The sequence below is a fragment of the Neodiprion virginianus genome, chromosome 3 (genome assembly GCF_021901495.1).
Source record: "Neodiprion virginianus isolate iyNeoVirg1 chromosome 3, iyNeoVirg1.1, whole genome shotgun sequence".
NCBI classification, from domain to species: domain Eukaryota; kingdom Metazoa; phylum Arthropoda; class Insecta; order Hymenoptera; family Diprionidae; genus Neodiprion; species Neodiprion virginianus.
This window is the reverse complement of record NC_060879.1, coordinates 19,528,018-19,548,751: the sequence shown is the minus strand read 5'-3', so window position 1 is coordinate 19,548,751 and position 20,734 is coordinate 19,528,018. Positions and strand designations below refer to the sequence as shown.

Sequence of the window (20,734 nt, the reverse complement as noted above, 5' to 3'; positions counted from 1 at the left end):
TGTGGAATAATTTGCGCGTAAATACGCTGTTATGACGAAAGTATGACGTTGTTGTGATAAGAATATCGGCTTATCCATGTAATTTTTAATTATCAAACGAAAAATGGACTATTGCTGCTAATAATACTCACTTCCTCCAGGCATCGGCATGTAACCGTCGGGACATTCACAGTGATATTTTCCTTGATCGTTGATGCAACGTCCAACGCCACATATATCAGGATGTCGACTACACTCGTCAACGTCTGAAATACGAAAATATCATGTGTTAACAGTATATGTATAGCTTGGTACTCAGCCTGTAAGTCACTACAAGTCAAACAATCTTACCAATGCAGTTCGTTTTGGTATGATCGAGTTCGTAACCTTCATCGCAGGAGCACATAAAGCTTCCAAATGTGTTTGTGCAGTGGCCATTCTGACAAATGTTATCGTGTTCTTCACACTCGTTTATGTCCTCCATAATGACGGTGATGGAGTTTGGTCGATAACCAGGACCACTTGGGCAGAGCTCGTTGTACTCCGCACTTCCAAATTCGGGACAAGCCTCACATCGATTGCCCCAAGCAGTTCCCACACTGCAGCAGCAGGTCGCCTTAGTTACAGCAGCTGACATGTCAAAAATGCATTGAGGCCTGTTACTGCCAACTTCGTATCCAGTGAAACACGAGGAAATTCTTCTATCTGCAGAAAAAACGAGAAATTCGTAGAGCTCGGGGGTCAGGATTTCCTTAGATCCAAACCTTCACATTACGCTACCTACCTACGCAAGCGTTTCCGGCCTCGACCAGCTCATGATTAGCAGGACACTCGCAGAGATATTTGCCGTCAGTGTTGATGCAGGTACCGTACTGGCAGGACTGAGGACTTTCGCACTCATCGATGTCAGTGCAGTTCCCTCCAGAGCTGTCGAGCTTGTAGCCATCGTCACATTCACAGCGGAACATGCTGAATATGTTCTCACATTTACCATACACGCAAAGATTGTTGAACAAATCGCACTCGTCAATGTCGACACAGGCCTGCTCGTTGTTCTCGTCAGGGTGCATGAATCCCATCTCGCACTCGCACCGGAAAGAACCGGGATAATTGAGGCAGTGGCCGTTTTCGCAAAGTGTTGAGTCATTCGAACATTCGTCCAAATCCTTGCAGGAATGACCGTCTCCCTTGAATCCAGCATCGCACACGCACTGGAAAAATCAACCATTAATTTAGTCGACTTATCAGTTGTTCGATCTTCACTCTCCTGCTGCTCCATCATTACGCAATTCCAACCTTGAATGACCCCTCGGTGTTGATGCACTGAGCGTTTGCGTCGCAACCCCCGTTGTTAGTCAGACATTCGTTTATGTCCCTGCACTCAACCCCGTTCCCGGCAAAACCTTCCTGACACGTGCACGAGTAAGATCCCTGAGTATTTTGGCAGTCGGCAAACTCACTACAGGTGTACGCATCAAGCATGCACTCATCGTCATCTGTGCACCCTTCTCTAGCGTTATCCGGCTTTACGGAATATCCCTCCTCGCAACGGCAGTTGTATGAACCGATCGTGTTATCGCATTGACCATAACCGCAAACGTGGGGCTGCGATACGCACTCGTCAACGTCTGCAAAAATGTTTTATTCAACAATTGGATTATTTTTATGAGCGAATAGCAGCTTAGCTTATCACTATTTTTTCAGATCCTACCGATGCAGGAAGTTCCATCGCTACCGGGCAGCAATCCATCTGTGCACGTGCACGTGTAGCTGCCCAAAGTGTTCATGCATTTTCCACCGTTACAAATCCTCATATTTCCTTTGCACTCGTCTACGTCTGTGCATGAGCGTCCATCAAGATTCAACGCGAATCCGGTGCTGTTTAACGTTCGGAATGATTGATCAGTTGCCATGTACTAACGGTATACTCGACAAAGAAATAAACATGTCCGTATACCTGCAAGAGCATGAGAAGCTACCGGGTGTGTTGAGGCAGATGTTTTCGCATCCTCCATTAGTTGCGGAGCACTCGTCAATGTCCTCGCAATGGGACTTCAGCCCAGTTTGTTGATATCCTTCATCGCAAACACATTGATAAGTTCCCATCATGTTCTCGCACACGCCATTTGAACATATACCACTGGTCCTGGAACACTCGTCTATATCCTTGCAGGATTCTTTATCGGGAGCAAGTTCGTGCCCCGGCGGACATACACACTTGAAGCTTCCCTCCGTATTAACGCACGTACCTCCTCGGCACAATCCCGGTGTTGTTTCGCACTCGTTTATATCTGCAATCGATTAGTGCCACTCCTTCTTTATTATGGTATTTCAGTTGTTATATGTTTAGCTGATGATTATTTTTTGGTAAGACTTTGTCGTGTTATTCGTCGAGTCGTGTGTTTCGCACTTTCTCGGTGAACGTGAAAATAACCATTGATTCCATGCATCATTATTCGTAATTCATGTAATGGGATGTTAATCCAAAAGTGATCGAGCAAGCGTTTAAAAATGGTTCTTTACATGATCGTTATCTTACCCATGCATATTTTCATAATTTCGCTACTCTGGTAGCCAGGATAGCAATCGCACTGGAAATTTCCCTGGGTGTTGCGACAGGTGCCGTTACCACACACGCCGTGCATGATACTGCATTCATCAATATCTGTACATGTAAGATCGTGAGAAAAAAGAAAAAAAGAAACAGGAGTCCACGATTAATATCGATCACAATACTTCACACCCGAGGATGACATAACCCTCCCCCCTCAATCATAAAGTTCATCTTACCCACCTACGCATCTTATTCCGTTTTCGTCGAGTGCGTACCCCTGGTTACACCTACAGCTATAACTGCCAATGGTGTTTTTGCACCTGCCGTTCACACACATGTTGGGGAATTCAGTGCACTCATTAATATCCTTCCGTTCGCCAAAGCCGGGACCCTTAGGACACAGCTCAGCTCGCGCCTGCGACCCGGGCTTGGGGCAGGCCTCGCACTTATCGGTACCCCATGCTCGACCTACAGAGCAGCAGCAAAGACTCCGAGAGAATCTTCCCTCGATCGAGTTCAAGCACTGCCCGTGTCTGTACTCTGTGTAGCAGGACTCTTCTCTGGTGTCAATGCAAGTTGTTTCTGGAAAAAATATAATGTCGAATCTTTATTGACTATTCATTTTGCGGGAAGAGTGGTCTTTCTAACTCACGCGTGGCGTCGAGGGTGAGACCCGGCGGGCATTCGCACCGGTAAGAACCGTCGGTGTTGACGCATGTTCCACCGCCTTTGCATATGCCAGCATTAAGTTCACACTCGTTGACGTCGGTGCATGACTTTCCGTCAACCTTCGCGTAGCCTACGGAGCACTCGCACAGAGAGTGATCGCACTTCTCACACGGACTTCCCCAGGCTAGACCGACCGAACAGCAGCACTCTGACCTCAGGGTAAGACGTGGAAGGTTGTTCTCGCACCGTCCATGAACCATCTTTGTCCAGCAGGTGCCTTTTCTGTTATCTGGGCGATAAAGCGCGGCGTTCAAGGGTAAAACGTTCGAATTTCGCTACGTACTGTCAGAAAGTGAGGAGCACGAACCTATGCATATGTGTCCAGTGTTGTCGAGTATATATCCGGGACTGCACATACACTCGTATGATCCCTGACCGTTGATACAGATGCCATTGATGCAAGCATCGGGTCCGAGTTCCAGGCACTCATCAACGTCCTCGCACATCTGGTTGTAGGTGTTCAGCCTGGTGCCAGTTGGACAGGTGCACTGTATTAGGATTAGATATTGACTATAAGATTCGTGGGTGCCGCTCATTGATCGTTCGTGGATCAGGAATGACAATATTTAGCGCATTCTCTTGTACCTGAAAACTTCCTGGGGTGTTTCGGCATTGCCCGCCACTGCAGAGAGTTTCTTCCAACGCGCATTCATCAATGTCCGTGCATAGCTTGCCCGCTGCATCTACTTCATAGCCAGTGTCACATATGCAGCGATGTGTTCCCATCAGGTTTTCGCAGCCACCGTTCACACAAATATTCGGATTCAGGGCACACTCGTTTATGTCTGAAATTCGGCAAGTCTACAGGGTATATCTTTGGCCACTGACCTCTACCATCTATATTGTTGATCTACGATTAAGACTTACCGTCGCCATTGTACGTCATCCCTGATCCATGGGGACAGAGAGCATCAAACTCGCTCGTGCCCGGGACAGGACACGGCTGGCAATTGCTACCCCAAGCCATTGGCTGACCAAGTATAACCGTACAGCAGCAGCAGCTGGATCTGGTGACAGCAGTGGAGGTTGGATTTGAGCACTGGCCGTCCCTGTACTGGGAGTAACACAAATCTCTTCGTGTGTCTGTGGGAAGATAATTACGGTTGTCTCTCGACTGAAGGTGTGAGGCATAGTGGACACGGGAGTCGAGAGCTTCAACCCTCATTGAAAAACACCAAATTGGGCGCAATTCGCACCCCCATTCATAGATAATGCTAAATTCCCATAAGAAAAAATTTGAGGGTGCTAATTTACACCCAAGCGGAGGGTTCTCTTCCGTGAGGGAGTAAACTGAATACGTACCCAGGCAAGACCTTCCCTCGGGACCAAGGTTGAAACCAACGTGGCATTCGCACCAGAAACTTCCAGGAGTATTCACGCAACGGCCGTTGTGGCATGGCTGGCTCTGACACTCGTCGATATCTGCAACAACATGTCAGGGTTATCAGTGCCGTGAACGTCACCAAAAATACGGTGTCAGATAACGAACAACGACTCCCGATTTGCTTACCGATGCAGTGCCTGTGATCGGGTCCAAGGCGGAAGCCAGGGTCGCAGACGCACTTGAAAGAACCCTCCATATTAACGCATTTCCCGTTATCGCACATCCCCGACACACACTCGTCCATATCCACGCAGAAGGTGTTGTCTCTTGATGCGGTGAAGCCGGGTTGACAAACACAGTGATATGACCCTTGCGTGTTCTCGCATCTTCCGTTAAGACAGATCCTTGGGTTATCCAGGCACTCGTCAATATCTGTAATGTACAAACAATGCGTGAATAGGTTTCATTTGGATTTTTCTTCATGCTCTGATGAACGAATCGATCAACGTAACTTACCCGCACATGCATTTTGCCCTGGTGACAATGAGTAGCCGTCGTTACACTCGCACTTGTGAGATCCGTCCATGTTTATGCACCGACCGTTTGCACACATGCCCGTATCTTGGCACTCGTCGTGATCTGGAAGCCAGGAAATATGATGATGCAATTCCGTCATTCATTATTTATTTACCGGCCAATCAACCATGCTTCCGTTACTGACCTGTGCAGTATTCATTATCGCCTGATACGACGAACCCGGGAGGACAATGACACTCGAATTTTCCAGGTAAGTTAACACAGTTTCCTCCTTTGCACTTCCCCAAACGACATTCGTCGATGTCCACGCAGCTGCCCCTCTTGTTCTCATATCCTAGAAAGCACTGGCACTCGTATCCATCCGTCTTGTCAGTGCATTTACCATTTCCGCATATCCCTGGTCTAATCGCGCACTCGTCGAGTGTGTACTTCGCCGACTCCTGGCACAGCTTCCTGTGCTCGTCTGTCAGTTTGAAAGTTAAGATGTGATTTTATAATTGCAAGATCCGCGTCAGAACAATTAGGTCTGTATGGAATATAACCAACCGCTTCCCTCTGCTGGGCACTTGTAGCATAAGTCACCCCAGCCTCGGCCCATGTTTTTACCGCAACAACAGTCCTGCTTACTGAGTCTAATCTCGAGCCGATTCTTACACTGGCCATTTCTGTTCACCGCCGTGTAGCAGAGGCCCTGACGTCCGTCTGTGAAAAATGTTAGGACATTCGCACGGAACAGGATCACAGCCGAAAATCAATAGACCGCCAAAGTGCAGGTCTACTCACCGATGCAATACTGCTGATCCTGACTCTGAATAAATCCAGGATTACAGAGACAGTAGAATCCACCTTCAGTATTGACGCATCGTCCGTCAGTACATATCCCTTCACGAAGACACTCGTCTTCGTCCTCGCAGGCATTAGTTTCTTCGTCTCTTACTTGACCCTGGGGACACTCGCAAGTAAACGAACCTAGGGTGTTGACGCACTTACCGCCCTCGCAGAGTCCCGGAATCGCCTCACATTCATCGATGTCTATTAGGGTACAAAAGAACAGTGTATGTCGCAGAAATATCACGAGGCATTAACCACTTATCAATTAGTTTGAACAACAGATTCAAAAGTGTTCAGTTTGATGCGAATCATTCATATATCATCTGCTTTGGAATACTTAAATAATACCTTCATCTACAAACGTGTCTCTGATCGAAGGTAATTTTCAGTTTTATCGAAACTTAAGAAAAAAACTTTCCCCCACTAGACTGCGTTCTTCTACATGAAACTTCCGGAATGTTTTACTCTTCATCTTCAGTACTTACCAATGCATTTTCCCTGGTTTGTCTTGAGGTATCCAGGTTCGCATTCAAGTCTTATTGGACACCGTTCGCAGGGATGACCCCATCCTTTGCCGACAGTTGCGCAACACAATTGTCGAGTGCACACAACGCCGCGAAGACTGGCGAGACATTGACCATTTCTTACCTTCGTGAAACAGGGTCCAGTTCTGTAGTCGGTCTCGCACCGACGGCCCGTGTAACCGTAGATGCAAGCGCACCGATCGGGCCCAATGCATCGGCCCTGATTCAGGCACGGTTCTCTGCAAATTGCTGAAAAGTAATGGTGGTGAGTGTGCGGCTGCAGTGCGGAATTTCTCTCTCGACGCATCAAGCATGTCTTCAACTCACGTTCGCTGCAAAATTCACCCTGGTACCCTGGTCTGCACTGGCAGCTGCCGTCCACGCAGTTACCATGGATGCACTGGGCTTTGCAAGAGCCACCTTCTCCACGTTGATTACCGCTGCCGATAATACCGTTTCTGTTTCCATCCCCGTTCTCGTAGACGGTGTATGGACCTTCGAACAAAGTTTCACTTTGGGTACTGATGGAAGACTAGATTCTGATTCATTTAGTAGGCATACGTTTATACTTTTCGAAACTATCAAGGCACTGTTCCAAGCACGGGAGTAAAAAACCCGTTGCATCGAGGGCATACTTCGCGGTAATCTAGAACGATTAAAAACCTCGATTGTCTACGACGGAATCCCCGGGGAGCTCATACTCTTGCTCAAGATAGACGGCCTGCATTGCCGTAATCACTGTACGTATAGATAATCAGATCGTGTCCGTCCCGTGGGCATTCCAGCCCGTTCACAGGTGCTCTTTTAAGTATGCACTACTTACGCCAATGGACGCACACCTCCGACCCACCCACACAACCGTCTCTAACTTTGAACTGCACCCGGTAGATCAACGCACGTATACTCCATCCCTCTGATACGTGTGTGAAGTAGGTACATTAAAAACGCGTTTACGAAGTCTAATTACAACTGGGCGGATGCTAATTATTTGTTGCCGTTTGATTTATACTCCGAGAAGTAAAACACTGAACCTACGGCTGAGTTTAGGGTTTCTGATCAGAGACATTAAATTGAATTCCCATATTCTCACTCGATAAAAATGTTCAAATAGCTTCTTGAAATTTTGAAACATTCGTAGGGCCTTCCAAAATAAAACAAGAAATTGTATAGCCTTCTGACACGTATACACGGTATTTAGATTTGTCTAATACTATTCACACGGGACTACTTGTAATGGGAGTGATTTGGGAGTGTAGAGATCCATTTGATGATATCGCGTGTTATTATCTGACGAAGGAAACAGCCATTTCTACAAGACGGACAACCTTCTCTGCGGACTCTACCGGTCAAATACCAAAAATTTGTTTGTAAATGTTCATTACGATGTCATATCGGCTGTACGGAAAACAGGAAGTACACATATTTCATTCGAGAAGATCAATCAACGAGAAGCCCGTCTGTTTACCATTTCAGCTAAGCTCGTGATATCGTATTTATTTGAACAGAAATCTATCTCAAACCTTCTACCTCAAGTATTGGGATCCGCATATGTACATAATCACGCGTGTAAATTACACGTGTGTAAAGCACGCGCCGAGATACTCATAAAGAAATTCTCAATCGGCCGTTAGGTAGTAGATCTTACGTCATAATTTATGGACAGTGCGTGAAGGGTGTGAAACGCTATTAGAATTCTCAAAGGTGCTCGCTTCTGTTCCTACATGTGTGTAGTCGCACGATAAATCAGCCCTTTGGTCGAGTGGTGGGTGAGGTTCTCAGCACGAGTTCTAATAGCGCAGCTTACCGGCTGATGGAAGCGAACGACGGGGCGCTTACAAGTGCGTTGAGAGACCCTGATGACTTGTTTGCTTTCCGACAAGACGATGGTTATCGGGCCGTGTTCAATATCGAGCTGAAAATCAGCTGATTCATTCTGTATTGAATTCAAAATGGAATGCACGCGGTGCAGCCGCAGTGCGGTTCATCACTTCCCCCGCACGATTGCGATCGTTACTCGCCGACTCGACACGCTGGCTTGCGGAACCCACTTCACCAGCTCGTACCGGAATTGCAAAAGTTCCATTGCCCTAAAAATCCCATGGCACGAGGCATCCCAAGGGAAAGGTCACCGTCGCGTGATTACGGTAAGCCTGTTGATGTGGTTCGAACCGACGAAGGCATTGACTTCTGTAGGCAGACCAGACGGTCTGGTAGGCGTCTCGAACAAGATACGAACTTGTCCTGCCCTTCTCTGCTTGCTCTACCTTCTCGTTTACGTATCTGATCGAATGTACTTGGTGCAAACCGAGTCCGAGTGCAGGTCAAGTATCACTTATATGTCCACCTGGTCCCACCCCGATCTTTAGTATTCTTTGCAATGTGCCGAAGGTACAGTATCTAAAAGATTCGTGAAATACGCGCCACCGCCTCGTTCGATGGGCCTAGCAGAGGACCAACGAAATGAAACGGCTCCGATTCAGAAGAAAAAATTTCATTGATTAATCACTGATCTGTCGGTATTTATGTCTTCCGTCGATGCCTCTATCTATCAGCGTCCACGGTGGATCACAGGCTACATATCTCTATTTGAAGTTGAGTTGTACTGGGTTGTACCCAATCTACATTGTCAGTGTGAGCAGTACTCGGAACCGTGAATAGAAGCTGGTAGTTTCGTGTTTGAAGTAGCAAGTCACAGTACTTGCACCCACCTTTGCGTTGACCCACTGTGTTGCAGACGGAGGCCACTGTTCCACTCTCGCACATACAGATGTTCGGTCTTATGCATCTACCTTGTACTCCACATCGCCTCGAACACACCGCTGAAACATTGAAGAAACGAAACGCTTGGCACACTTGTACTCGTTTTCAAATTTCGACGGTAGGTTGGAAAATCTATTCTAACACAAATCGTGTCATTTCTTCACTTCTCCGTTTTAACAGTATTATTCTAGTTTATTGAGTTTTCTCTTCACTTTTCATCTATCTACGAATGATTACTCACGAATCACGCACAGGCCTGACTCGGGCTTCTTGGTCCAGCCTGGGCAACAGTAGTTCGTATGCCTCGTCCTGCAAATGTTTGGCCTGCAACAAACAAATAAAAGGATTTTTCATTCAACAACGTAATCAACGTTTGATTATCATGTGCAAGACAGTACGTCGAACAACAATTCGAGTCATTTCATTGTGATTCAGTGACTGGTTGCGCTGACGAGTCGAATCTGCGCCTTCGACGAAAATATGTGTGTCAACGCGATAAACCGTATCCTACTTTAAATGCAGTCGTTCGTAAACATGCGTGTTGTATATGCACACATGAATCACTTCCAGCTTCCCATAGATTGCGAACGAATTATCATCGCAACATTTTTCTTCTCGGGTCTTTCAAGGTGGAAAAAATGAAGAAATAATACACGAATGATCTGTAGGATTGTGTCACTCGCCGGATGGCGATAGTAAGGACGATGATTCACACATCACGCGTCCTATATGAGTACTTAACGGGTGGCGAGTGCGCCTAGGGCACCAATTGCATTCGCCGGGTTTCTACGGGGCCCGGAAGAAACTAAAGATTTTAACTGACCAGGGACCACTATTGCCTAGCCTCTCCGTGAAAGTTCGTACTCAAACGAAAAGGGCCATTGGATTGCCTTCGACACCGCGTGTCTTACGTTTTTTGAATGTTTTAATGCATCTTTTATTTGGCACAACTCCTCGCTTTCGAAATAACGGATTATGGATGAAACTAGATCCTGAAAATATATTGCCCGTATACCTAGATGCTTTTTCCACACATTCATGTTTACTTCACTTGGTGTGGGGACAGAAATTTTATAAGGAGAAACTTATTAAAATATTTTTAAGTGTGATCGGCCAAAGGATAGGGTTTAGGATACTGTATTTCTGAGGTGTTGATTTTCAGTCAAATAGAAGTGGACATCATGCTTCATTCAATGAAATTTAATACCAGTATCTTGCAACGGATAACAACTCATTTCAAAGCCAATTTGACAATTCGTATTGGCCAAAAATATTCTGCAGATTGACGGATCTGCAGATCTTCTGACCCAAGACTCTCATCGTTTTAAATAACCGTAGAAGCATCTCAAGCTCAATCAAACTCCACAGTTAGGTTCCTAAAATTTTATCCCAATATTTTGTATCAATTGTAATCCGTTGAATCCTATGTAGAAAATTGTGTCGGGTACGGCATATTTCCTATAAGTTCCAATGCAGCTATTGAAGCCTTGTAATATCATGTACAGTAATAATGATCCTCAGCATAGCTTGTATTTTCCACTTATGCAGCATATACGGTATGGAAATTATGTTAACGGTTCCTGGTGAGCTCGGGAGGTATAAGGAATGGATAAAAGCACAAGTAATTTCTTGAATATTGTCATCTTCACCCTGTATGTAACACATTACCTAACGTCGAAACATAAGTACGATCAATGTCTCACTTTGGTGAGAATTATTCTTTCTGAATGACTTGCCAAAGCTGAAACTACCCTTTCAGAATCTCGACCGAACACTTATGCGTAAACCGAAAGAATAACCGTCGTTTAGTCGTATCGGTATACAAGGCATCTATCGATGTCTCTATTCTCCTAGTTATGTATCCCTGATTTTACGATGTCACATATGAATGTTTACCTGCACGGGCATTCAATCAGGCGTATTATGTTGGGTCCATTGACGAGATCGTCGGCGTTTGACAGTAGGTTGCGGGGTATTGGCTATCGGGTGTTGGCTGTATCGGGTATCAGTGGACACCCAAGTGAGATTTCCCGTTCTCAGTGTCAGTCTGACGTTAATCTCAAACTTTGATCCTTCAGGTATGCGACTGGATGGTGATGGATGACGTCGCAACGCGTAAAAATGTTTGGTTTCCTGCAGGGATGTGTCAACGTTTTCCGGAGGGATCGAGAAAGCGAACGCTGACGGAACCGCACAGCAGTCAATAATTGTTCATCTGGACACGATGCCGGCGCGTTAACTCGTCTGTTTACAAAGCTATCGGTATTACAGCCATTAATCCAGGCAGCAACCAGCTAGTGTTATTTTTAACCTGAGCCACGTCGTCGCGTTAAGCCTATGAGAAACGCAAAAAAGTGAGATCGGTTGCCCTCTGAGACAAGGCGCTCATTCACGCCTCTCTCACCCGACTCTTCCGTGTAATTAAAAGCAGCTGCAACCACTGGCAGCCTCCCCTTTTTCTCCTTCTTACTCTCATTCATTAGCACACGGAACTTACTTTTCATTTCCAATGCTAATTCACCGCTTTCCGATACTGCTGGTACCGATCTTTCTCGGCTATTTCCCAGCGTTATCTCTCGATTCTTCAAATTTCGCGCGTCGATCATATTTTTAAGGGCGGAAAATTTCATTCGCTTTACTCATGGCCACGCTTTCATAGTCAGCTTCTGTCCATTCAATCTCTGAGGACCGACATGCCTCGCTATTCACGATCATTTATTGGGGGTTCAAGTTTTATTTTCTTATACCAATTCATATGTTCCGGTGTGGCTTCAAACCATAAGGCACAGTGTCCTCTTGAAATTGTCCAGATGCGAGGAACGCAGGTCTTTAAAATTCTCAAGATATCTCGAAAACTATTTGTGCTAGTTGAATATTGAAGTTTTTGCCCTTTCGAATGCCTTTCGACTTCAACCATAATGTATGAATTGAACCCTAGAAATATCGAGGAATTTGATCTAAATTATAGCGACGCATTTAGTGAACTCAAAATTGACTGATTGTGAAGAAAGTACACACTTTAAATTACGCTAAAAATAAGAGTAAGTATAAGTCTTGATGACGATGAAGACTCCTTTTCCTGCTATGTGCCACGGCCGTTAATAATGGGGAAGGTAATTCATTACGTAAAGCATTCCGTTATCTAACAATTTAACTGAAATTTTTTATCAGAAACTATTTTTGGAACCTGATCTATTTCGTATCCGACTTGTCGCTACCTTCTCTCATGGCAGATAAAAGTAGATAACAGAAATTAAACACGGAAACTGCGATAAGCGATTCATGGTTGTACCAGCTTCTGATTATCGTTTTGAAATTTTTGCACAAACGAGAGGCAAAGTTTATCAGATGTAAAATGTACTGTATTACCAACTAAAAATTCTTATCCGCTGCTAAGATGTAAGAGTTTGGGTAAGGTGGAACTTTTGATAACAGGATTGTGTTTCAATAACCATAATTCAGATGCCATATTATTCAAACGAATTCATAGCCAGGACGTACATTGAAAAATTTCATGCAATCTGTTACTCGGATATTACAAGTACCAGGAGGCAATTGTGTCATTGATTTCCAATATTACAAAATCTTTCAGTCACACCGGCGGAAAAATTTTTTTTCGCCTGTGCTTCAGGAAGAGTTCCGAAGGCGTGAGACAAAAGCTTTAACGCTACACCTTCGTCGAATAGATAGATGAAAATTAAAGCTCAACATGAACGAACTGTACAAATTAGAAGTCAAAACACGTATTTGAACCTCGATTCTCAACACTCTTCGATCGAGTGGCTTTCAATTTGAGACCATCGTTCGCGCGAGACAGTCAAAGCTAGGGAGAGAGAGAGAAAGAAAGGACACAGAGAGAAAAAGAGAGAGAGAGAGAGAGAGAGAGGGAGGGACTAGCGACCAATTCGTGTGAGTACGAAAGAATTCTCAAAGTGCACTTTACACTTCAGAATGGAGTTTCGACTCGGTCTCTGGCAACAAGTACAGAGTTCCATCTGCAACGAAGTACATAAGAGAGTAAATAAAAATACACATACATGTATGTAAAATTTATCTGAATACACTCGTGTGCCTAAGCGATGAGAATTTTTGGGTGAGCCACGGGTGGTCGATCGCATGATGAAAACTTTGGAGATGTTCCAGCGTATGGAATAACATACCGTATTGTTAAACGGATGAGGTGGTCAAATGCATTGTCGTTTATGGTTAAACCCTGCAGATGACGGGGTTGTTCAAGTTATACACGTCACCATGGAATTACAAGCTGGTGAAGATTTCAACTGCAGATTCTGCTGGCTAAATATAATTTCTATAGAATCCTGTGAGTTGAGATACTGCGTTCGTTATGGAAATGCTTTGTAAATTTCTGAACCAGTGCTTGATAAGTCAACGGTATTTTTCCGGAGAAAACTTTGTGATTTCCATGCACTTCTAGATCGTCGTTATACGTTCCCCTTTTTTGATGTTTTTGTAAAGTTTTACATTTACAATTATTATGGTCATCACTGAATGCAATCAATGCAAGTGGAAAGCAAACAGTTTCGCTTACTGTTCGGACACTTTACGTTACTGATTTAACACGAATAAAAGCACATTATTATGTAAAAAATTAGAGAGATTAACGGGAAATCGGAATATTACGAGGGAAAATGAGATTGTCCATTGAAAACATGAATTTCAAACGTTTTCACAGAAAGGAGCAAAGAATGCAAACGAAATTTGTTAGGAACGAGTTTCTCGTCGAATAAATTAAAGAACTGGTCTATTAGGCCAGCGAAATTTGTATACGATAGATAATTGTGGAAGAATAGCAGATTTATAAATCATCTCGAGAAAAATCATAAGAAAAATTGCAGAAAAGGGTAGATTTTTCTACAACAAAGAAATGCGTATGCGAAATGAGTGTAAATCGATATGGACAACTCGTATTTTTAAAATAAAAATTTGGTATAATCTGTCGAAATTTCAATGGTTCTGTTTTCGCGACACGACAGAACATCTTGTACCCATGAATCGAGCGGCGGCTTGGGCGATCACCTGTTTCTAGGTGGAAGCTGAAGCTGCAGCTTCTACGTTGAATTTAAAGGAAGGTCTTAACAAGATGTAACGCCAAATAGAGAACACCCTAACAACCAGTGGCGTATACATGGCCTGGTAATACGTATGCGTCACATCTCTACTCATATATGGTATGATTATCGGCGCCTACGTGGTGAAATTAACTCGGAGCACGCTAACGACGACGGGTTCGATCGTTCCTTCGTTCCTTGATCGTCGACGGATGTTGGCGTGACTGACTATATTATAAAATAAGAAAGCCGCAAAGAGGATTTATCATACCACCTAGTCGATTATCTATCGATTTTTCTTTCTTTGTTTTCTTTTGTTCATTTTATTTTGCTTTACTTCTTCTCTCAGGCTTTTCTATTTCATTTTATTTCTTCGTTTATACGCTATAGTATCTATGTATACATTACACGGATCGTAAGAAGCCATTACATGTGTATAATACTTGTGCAGGGACCTCGTACTCCTTAACGTTGACCTGCCCTTAAATTATTCTTCTAGCTTTCGACTATTTATCAACCATCTCGAAGCTGCAGGTTCTTCTCTGTGCACTTACAAACCGACTTACGTACGTATCAAGTACGTGTTAGCACATACCTACGTGTTCGAAGCAATCGGCCATTAGCGACACTGCAGTCGAGTGATTGCTAAAGGTTTACCATTCATTTTGCAGCTACAGGGAAATTCATTACGTTAGTTCTTTCCCTTTAATTCACACCACGGGATGCTGAGATTGATTAAAATCTTGCAGGTATCAGCCACGCAATATGGAACTAGCGATAAATGCATCACGCATCTTTTGTGTTCGTTGCCAGGTGCGCGAAAACCTGAATCTGTGCATGCCTATCTTTGCGGTAAACTCAATGAAAACATTCATTTGTATTAAATAATTGCTACGGATGAAAAAGCGTGTTCATGGCGAATAATTTCGATAGTTACATCAGAATGTTTTTAAAACGTTATGGGTATATGCCATTGTAAGTATACACTTCTTAAAATGTGGGATTTTTAACAACTTATGAATTAATCTTGATTGTTTTCATATTTTTCGTGATATTCGGTTGACTGAAAAAAGTGCTCGTGATTTTTTTCAAATTTTTATCTCAATTCATTTTCGATTTACATATTTTTGAACATATTTAATTCCTGACGATCGTCAAAAATTTAAACGCTGATATTTCTGGATCTATATATCAATCCATGAAATTAATCGGAAAGAAATGTACTTTTCAAAAAAAATATGTCAGGATAATTATGCCTAAAAAGTTTAGATGGAAAGAGATGACCACGATCGGCCATAGCTTAAAGCGTTTGTTTGTTCTCGAAGTATTTTTGAGATTTTTTGCAAGTTATGAATCAAGTCATACTTTGCGAAACATCAATTTTACATATTTAATCGAAGAATTCACTATGCAAGACGAGGCAAAATTCTCCCGAGATACTTTTTTTGAAAAGAATCTTTTTTGAAAAAAATTTGAAAAAAATCACGAGCAATTCTTTCAGTCTACTGAATATCATGAAAAAATATTCAAAAAATCGAGAGGGGTGGCATGGAACTCCCCATACGCAGATCTCGCCGAATCTTGTTCTAGTTAATCGGATTCAATACGTGCTCAGATCGAGGCCTGGATATCAGTTCAAACAACGTTTGATAGGCCTGGTTTTTTCAAACCCTCCCTCCGTCAAAATTTATCTTACTTCTATATTTCGTAAATCAATGACGGTAGCAAAATATTTACTGATCGCACAATTTATCCATTGCCTTTTTTGTTTGTATGCTATTATACGATGTCTATCGAAATTTGATAACAAGTATATCCGAGAAAAATCGTAACTTAAGAAACGTTTAGAAAACCACATTGTCCAAACATCCTTGTAGGACCACAGTCTGGGAGTACAATAGAAAAATAATTGATTCAAAAAAGGTGGAAAAGAACCATCGCAATCACAATGTCTAGTTAAAAAATTTTATAACACCAAACACTGGTCTCACGCTCGGTGAAAGCGTTGTCCGAATATTGATGGTCGAAGCTTTTGAGTTGAACTCGAGTTCCTCGCATTAGGTAAAAGTCAAGAGCGACTCGTCGATCCGCGTGAGAAATAATCATAACAATAATAATGACAATACCACGAAGAACAAGTAGAAGAAGAAGAAGAATAAGAAGAAGAAGACGGCGATGATGACGAAGTTGAAGAAAAAAAACAAAACCGTGTTTGTTACACCTCCTCTCATACGTTCGCCTAGGGCGAGTACATATTATAATAGTCGACGCGCGAACAAGTATTATAATATCACGCGAGTATAAGGTACATATTTGTAAACTGATAGACGTCCCACGTGTGCAGTGTGATTAGGAAATCTCTGGCAAACAATGGGAATTACTCGGCTACCCTTCCGCGGCGTCGGCGGTGATTTTTCAAGTATTTACGTGCATCGCGTTGTGTCCACATATGGGAACATTACACGAATACCAACACACACACACACACACACACACTTGCAGAACGCAAGTGTGCGGCGGTGTGCAGGAGACGCGTGTTTATGACTTTTCAGGATTCACCGTCCTGCCGTAACTCGAAAACGATTTGGAAAACTGTGCGGACAGCTGATCTCGGCACCAAGAGTGGCGTCTAGTCTGTCTCGATTGAGGCTAGGCTCTAATCCGCTAAGTCCAACTTTGGAGCTGCTTCGCGGCAATTATCCTTGACTGGGTGAACCGTCTGATGTCCGTTTCCCCCGCAGAAGCCCGCGGCTAAATTACCAGCTTACCCGCAACGGCGCCAATGCTGGCTAATTGCTTGCCATGACAATCTCCCATCACGCTAATAGCTCTCCCGTATTACGCCTACACGTATATATTTACATTTTATTATACTCGAATTGCGTCTGCGCGCGGTGTCGATTTCGTTTCGGTCCTGACATTTTTTTTCCTTTTTACGCGTAGCCATGAACGCGATAACGTAACTGGGTCGGTGATGAAACGGGAATCCCGGTCTCCGATACCAAAGGGATGATGATATGCACTATGTCCGTATAGTATGCTCCTATAGAAAAATAGAATTTTTACGTAGAATTGACGGCATTCTTGTTAATTTCTTATCTTTTGTACGGAAAATATGTTAACCAGACGATTGGCGATTGATGAGTTACCAATTTTTCACCCTTAAAATAGTCTCTTTTTTTTTCAAGGGTCTTCTGAATTATCTTCCGTTATCGCACATTTTTATTAATAACTTGTCGGGAATTTTTTTTTCTTTTTTCGATCTGAGCCTCCTGATCCTCGCGATTTAATTTATTTAGAAGCCATTTCCATATTTAAACAACAAAAAAATTTTAATATTGATAAATATCTTGATTTACAAGTTAATAAAAAATAAGTAAAGCCATGCTAAGCTACCGTCATTGCGACTAACATTTCGAACATCTGCCAACCGCAAAAGTATCAAAATTGTACTTGCGGAGCACTCCGATCCCCCGCTCTAATTTTCCTTGGTGTCAACTAAACCATCTATCAAACTTGAAAATATCTCAAATACATTTTATTTACGTTTATTTGATAAGAAAAAAAAGCTCCGGCAATCAAATACTCATAAATGGATGAATATTCATTGTGTAGGTACATACATTTAACACTTGTTACAGAGTTCTTTGGTTCATTTACCGGGATAATTATCTTCTCCAAACTGATCATTCACCGACATCGCTACTTGCCGACGGTCAATGCGGATCCGAAACAAGTTTTCGAGAACTTGAATATTCAGTCAATTGACCCACTGACTTCGTCAGTTAGTTTGGGGATAATAATTTCAACGTGAAACGATCATAGACGACGACTACTTCGTACGTGTCACCTCAAAATTATCCAGAATAAAGCATAACTTTCCCAAACCTCCCCCATTCCCACAATTAAAAATTTCACATGTCATTTCTCTTTATCACAGGCGATTGCAATTCATGGGACAACTTCTCATCGATCCTCAGTAAGGACCATGTTTGAATTCTCTCTTAGGCTCCTGCCCCTCCTCCCTTTTCATCAACGGCAATTACTCTCCAGCGATAATTCGTGACTAGGAGAGTGCCGAAAAAGCGTGTCAGAGAGCGAGAGAGAGAGAGAGAGAGAAAGAAATAGGTAGAGAGTCATGTGACGCGTTCCCGTATCGGACGTTGACTGCACCTCGAGTCGTTCTCGACTTCGGTGAGCTCGACGCTGCGGAGGAACCGGCATCTTCAGCTGTGCGGTGGCCGAGACTCATTGGGCACATAAGCGTAGTACCGCATTGCTCCCGCCCCACTCGACTGCGGCCCGATAACTTAATAGATTTAAATTCCCGGCCCTATCGCGACATTTCATTATATGAGGCTACATGGCGCTCGATTGGTCAGGTTCTCACAGCTTTTACCCCGGTCCTAAATACCTCGGGGATATTCGGACGCTCAACCGAGGCTGAAACGCACCCGCCAAAATAAAAGCACCCGCTCGATTTGTCAGAAATTCGTTCGTCAGGTTCGCGGATAATCGGGGCCCCGAGGGCCCAACCGCGAAGATCGCGGTACCGATAGACGGATGTGGGTTGTAATTTCAACACCCGCGTCTGTAATGATACGCTCTTAGCTCGCTGCTTTGGGCCCGAATCGTTGATCGGGAACATTCATTCGCCGCGCAAGAACGCTGCTCGAAGGTTGGTACTATGTTGGCAGAAAATTGTACAAGTTGTAATATTTCACTTTTGAAATTTACCAGCAGTCTACTATATATCGCTTAGTTGGACAAATAATGAAACAATAGTTCGTTAAAGGTGAGCTGCTTTAAAAAAACATTTCCACTCAAATTTTAAATAATAGTGCCAAATTTTACAATCTTTTCAACGCTGAAATGTATGTCGTTCTAAATATAATGTGATCTCTCGCAATTTGTTAATCATGGAGTTTTTATCGTTTGAAATTCACGATTTAAAAATTTTTTACAGTACACTTGTATAGGAAAATTGTTTCAATCAAGTTATACTAACTTCACTGCATTAATTGCAGTTTTTCTAAGTCTGTTTCTACTGATGTTTTCTTTGCACTATAATTTTGTGGCTCCTGTAATTCTTTGATGAAACTTTATATTGTCGATACATTCGCAAAGTTCAATTAGCTAATACGAATAGTCGTGTTATTCTGAACTCGCTATAATATGTTGAAGATCTGATTTGGCAAACACTCCCGAATTTAAATACGATCGAAGTAATGACTAGGTTTCGAAGATTGACAAGTGTCTCACTATCTGCAATAAAAAACGCCATACAAGTAACCAATCGAATCGCAAAACGCACTACGTATATGTGCAACTATAACCAAATTGTAACAGGTATTAAAATGATAATTAATAAGTATACCGTAACACATTACAGAAAAAAAAGCATTTATCCCACAACTTTGAAATTATGTTTTTGCTTCGAAATTCCGTTGATGGTTTTTGAAGTATTGGAATTATACGTCATTCATTCGGCGAAAAAATTCTCGTAGACCTCAAGATCGTGTTGTAGTTTCGTAGTACCTACGCATAGGACTTGGTCTCATGATTTCCTTTATGCTCAGAGGAGCAACTTGAATACATGTCAGAATAGAATGCAGCAACGGGATGAACCGATGCTGATCTCTGTATAAACCGCAATTCCGTTATATGGATATGGTGCAATTTCCAGGTCATACCGTGCCCTCCTTCACTCTCTTTCAGAATCAGGAGATACCCAGGCGTTGACCACACACCTAGAAGCAGACATCCTTGGTTTGTCGGTGATTCACCAAGGTGCGAATCGGACGTACGGATGAGATCCGTTATCGAGTTTTAATAACGATCAGCAACGAGGCGTGACGCGCGATAAGTGGATTTGTATTTTAACCCAACGGGTTGCACCTCCCGTGACAAGGGAAAAGTACTCGTGAGCAGTCAAGCTGCACCGAATATGATGATGTACAATGCGGCTTTTCAAATCTGTATTAATTGCCGCTTGACCGGATCAAGCGAGACCAAGTCTCAAATAGAGCACAAGCCTGACGGATTAGAGGCTGGAATGTGATAATCAGAGATTCATGGTAGCTGCTCCACTGCTAAGTGAATATTAACGATGGTTGACCACGGCTGTCGCGTTTTACACGTGTCACAGGAGCTTTTGATCTTCGCCTGCCACTTAGCCAAACGCTCCGTGAAATGGCTAATTACTGGAGAAGCATGCTCGGGCATTCCTTTCTCGTCGAGTGGATTACGGCTGCGTACATGGGATCATAGTTGAAGATAGCTACGAACGTATACATACGTATACACAACGCGTCTTAAGTCACGTGTACGTGTAGAAGCAGTGTGACGAATGTGGAACCCCTTTTTTCTATCAAAGCATCAATCACACCGCTAGTACCAACAGCTCGTGTTCAGCCATGGATCACTG

General features: G+C 43.3%; 1 protein-coding gene across 3 annotated transcripts in view; it reads right to left on the bottom strand.

The window, feature by feature from the left end:
- The window catches only part of LOC124301156 (fibrillin-1-like), a 41,996-nt gene that overhangs the window by 6,382 nt on the left and 14,880 nt on the right, over nucleotides 1-20,734 (bottom strand). For 2 of the 3 annotated variants that reach the window (XM_046755884.1, XM_046755883.1), the window contains exons 3-24: nucleotides 9,480-9,562; nucleotides 9,187-9,297; nucleotides 6,806-6,973; nucleotides 6,440-6,727; nucleotides 5,907-6,155; nucleotides 5,670-5,825; nucleotides 5,308-5,586; nucleotides 5,103-5,225; nucleotides 4,773-5,018; nucleotides 4,565-4,684; nucleotides 4,130-4,345; nucleotides 3,848-4,047; nucleotides 3,570-3,750; nucleotides 3,186-3,491; nucleotides 2,774-3,115; nucleotides 2,519-2,644; nucleotides 1,937-2,270; nucleotides 1,691-1,857; nucleotides 1,276-1,607; nucleotides 764-1,190; nucleotides 331-684; nucleotides 132-245 (exon numbers count right to left, since the gene is read on the bottom strand). In XM_046755884.1, coding sequence (XP_046611840.1) covers nucleotides 132-245; nucleotides 331-684; nucleotides 764-1,190; nucleotides 1,276-1,607; nucleotides 1,691-1,857; nucleotides 1,937-2,270; nucleotides 2,519-2,644; nucleotides 2,774-3,115; nucleotides 3,186-3,491; nucleotides 3,570-3,750; nucleotides 3,848-4,047; nucleotides 4,130-4,345; nucleotides 4,565-4,684; nucleotides 4,773-5,018; nucleotides 5,103-5,225; nucleotides 5,308-5,586; nucleotides 5,670-5,825; nucleotides 5,907-6,155; nucleotides 6,440-6,727; nucleotides 6,806-6,973; nucleotides 9,187-9,297; nucleotides 9,480-9,562 — 4,922 coding nt within the window. Of the gene's footprint in view, nucleotides 1-131; nucleotides 246-330; nucleotides 685-763; nucleotides 1,191-1,275; nucleotides 1,608-1,690; nucleotides 1,858-1,936; nucleotides 2,271-2,518; nucleotides 2,645-2,773; nucleotides 3,116-3,185; nucleotides 3,492-3,569; nucleotides 3,751-3,847; nucleotides 4,048-4,129; nucleotides 4,346-4,564; nucleotides 4,685-4,772; nucleotides 5,019-5,102; nucleotides 5,226-5,307; nucleotides 5,587-5,669; nucleotides 5,826-5,906; nucleotides 6,156-6,439; nucleotides 6,728-6,805; nucleotides 6,974-9,186; nucleotides 9,298-9,479; nucleotides 9,563-20,734 lie in introns of those variants that run through there. The other variant, XM_046755885.1, reaches the window with a different exon arrangement.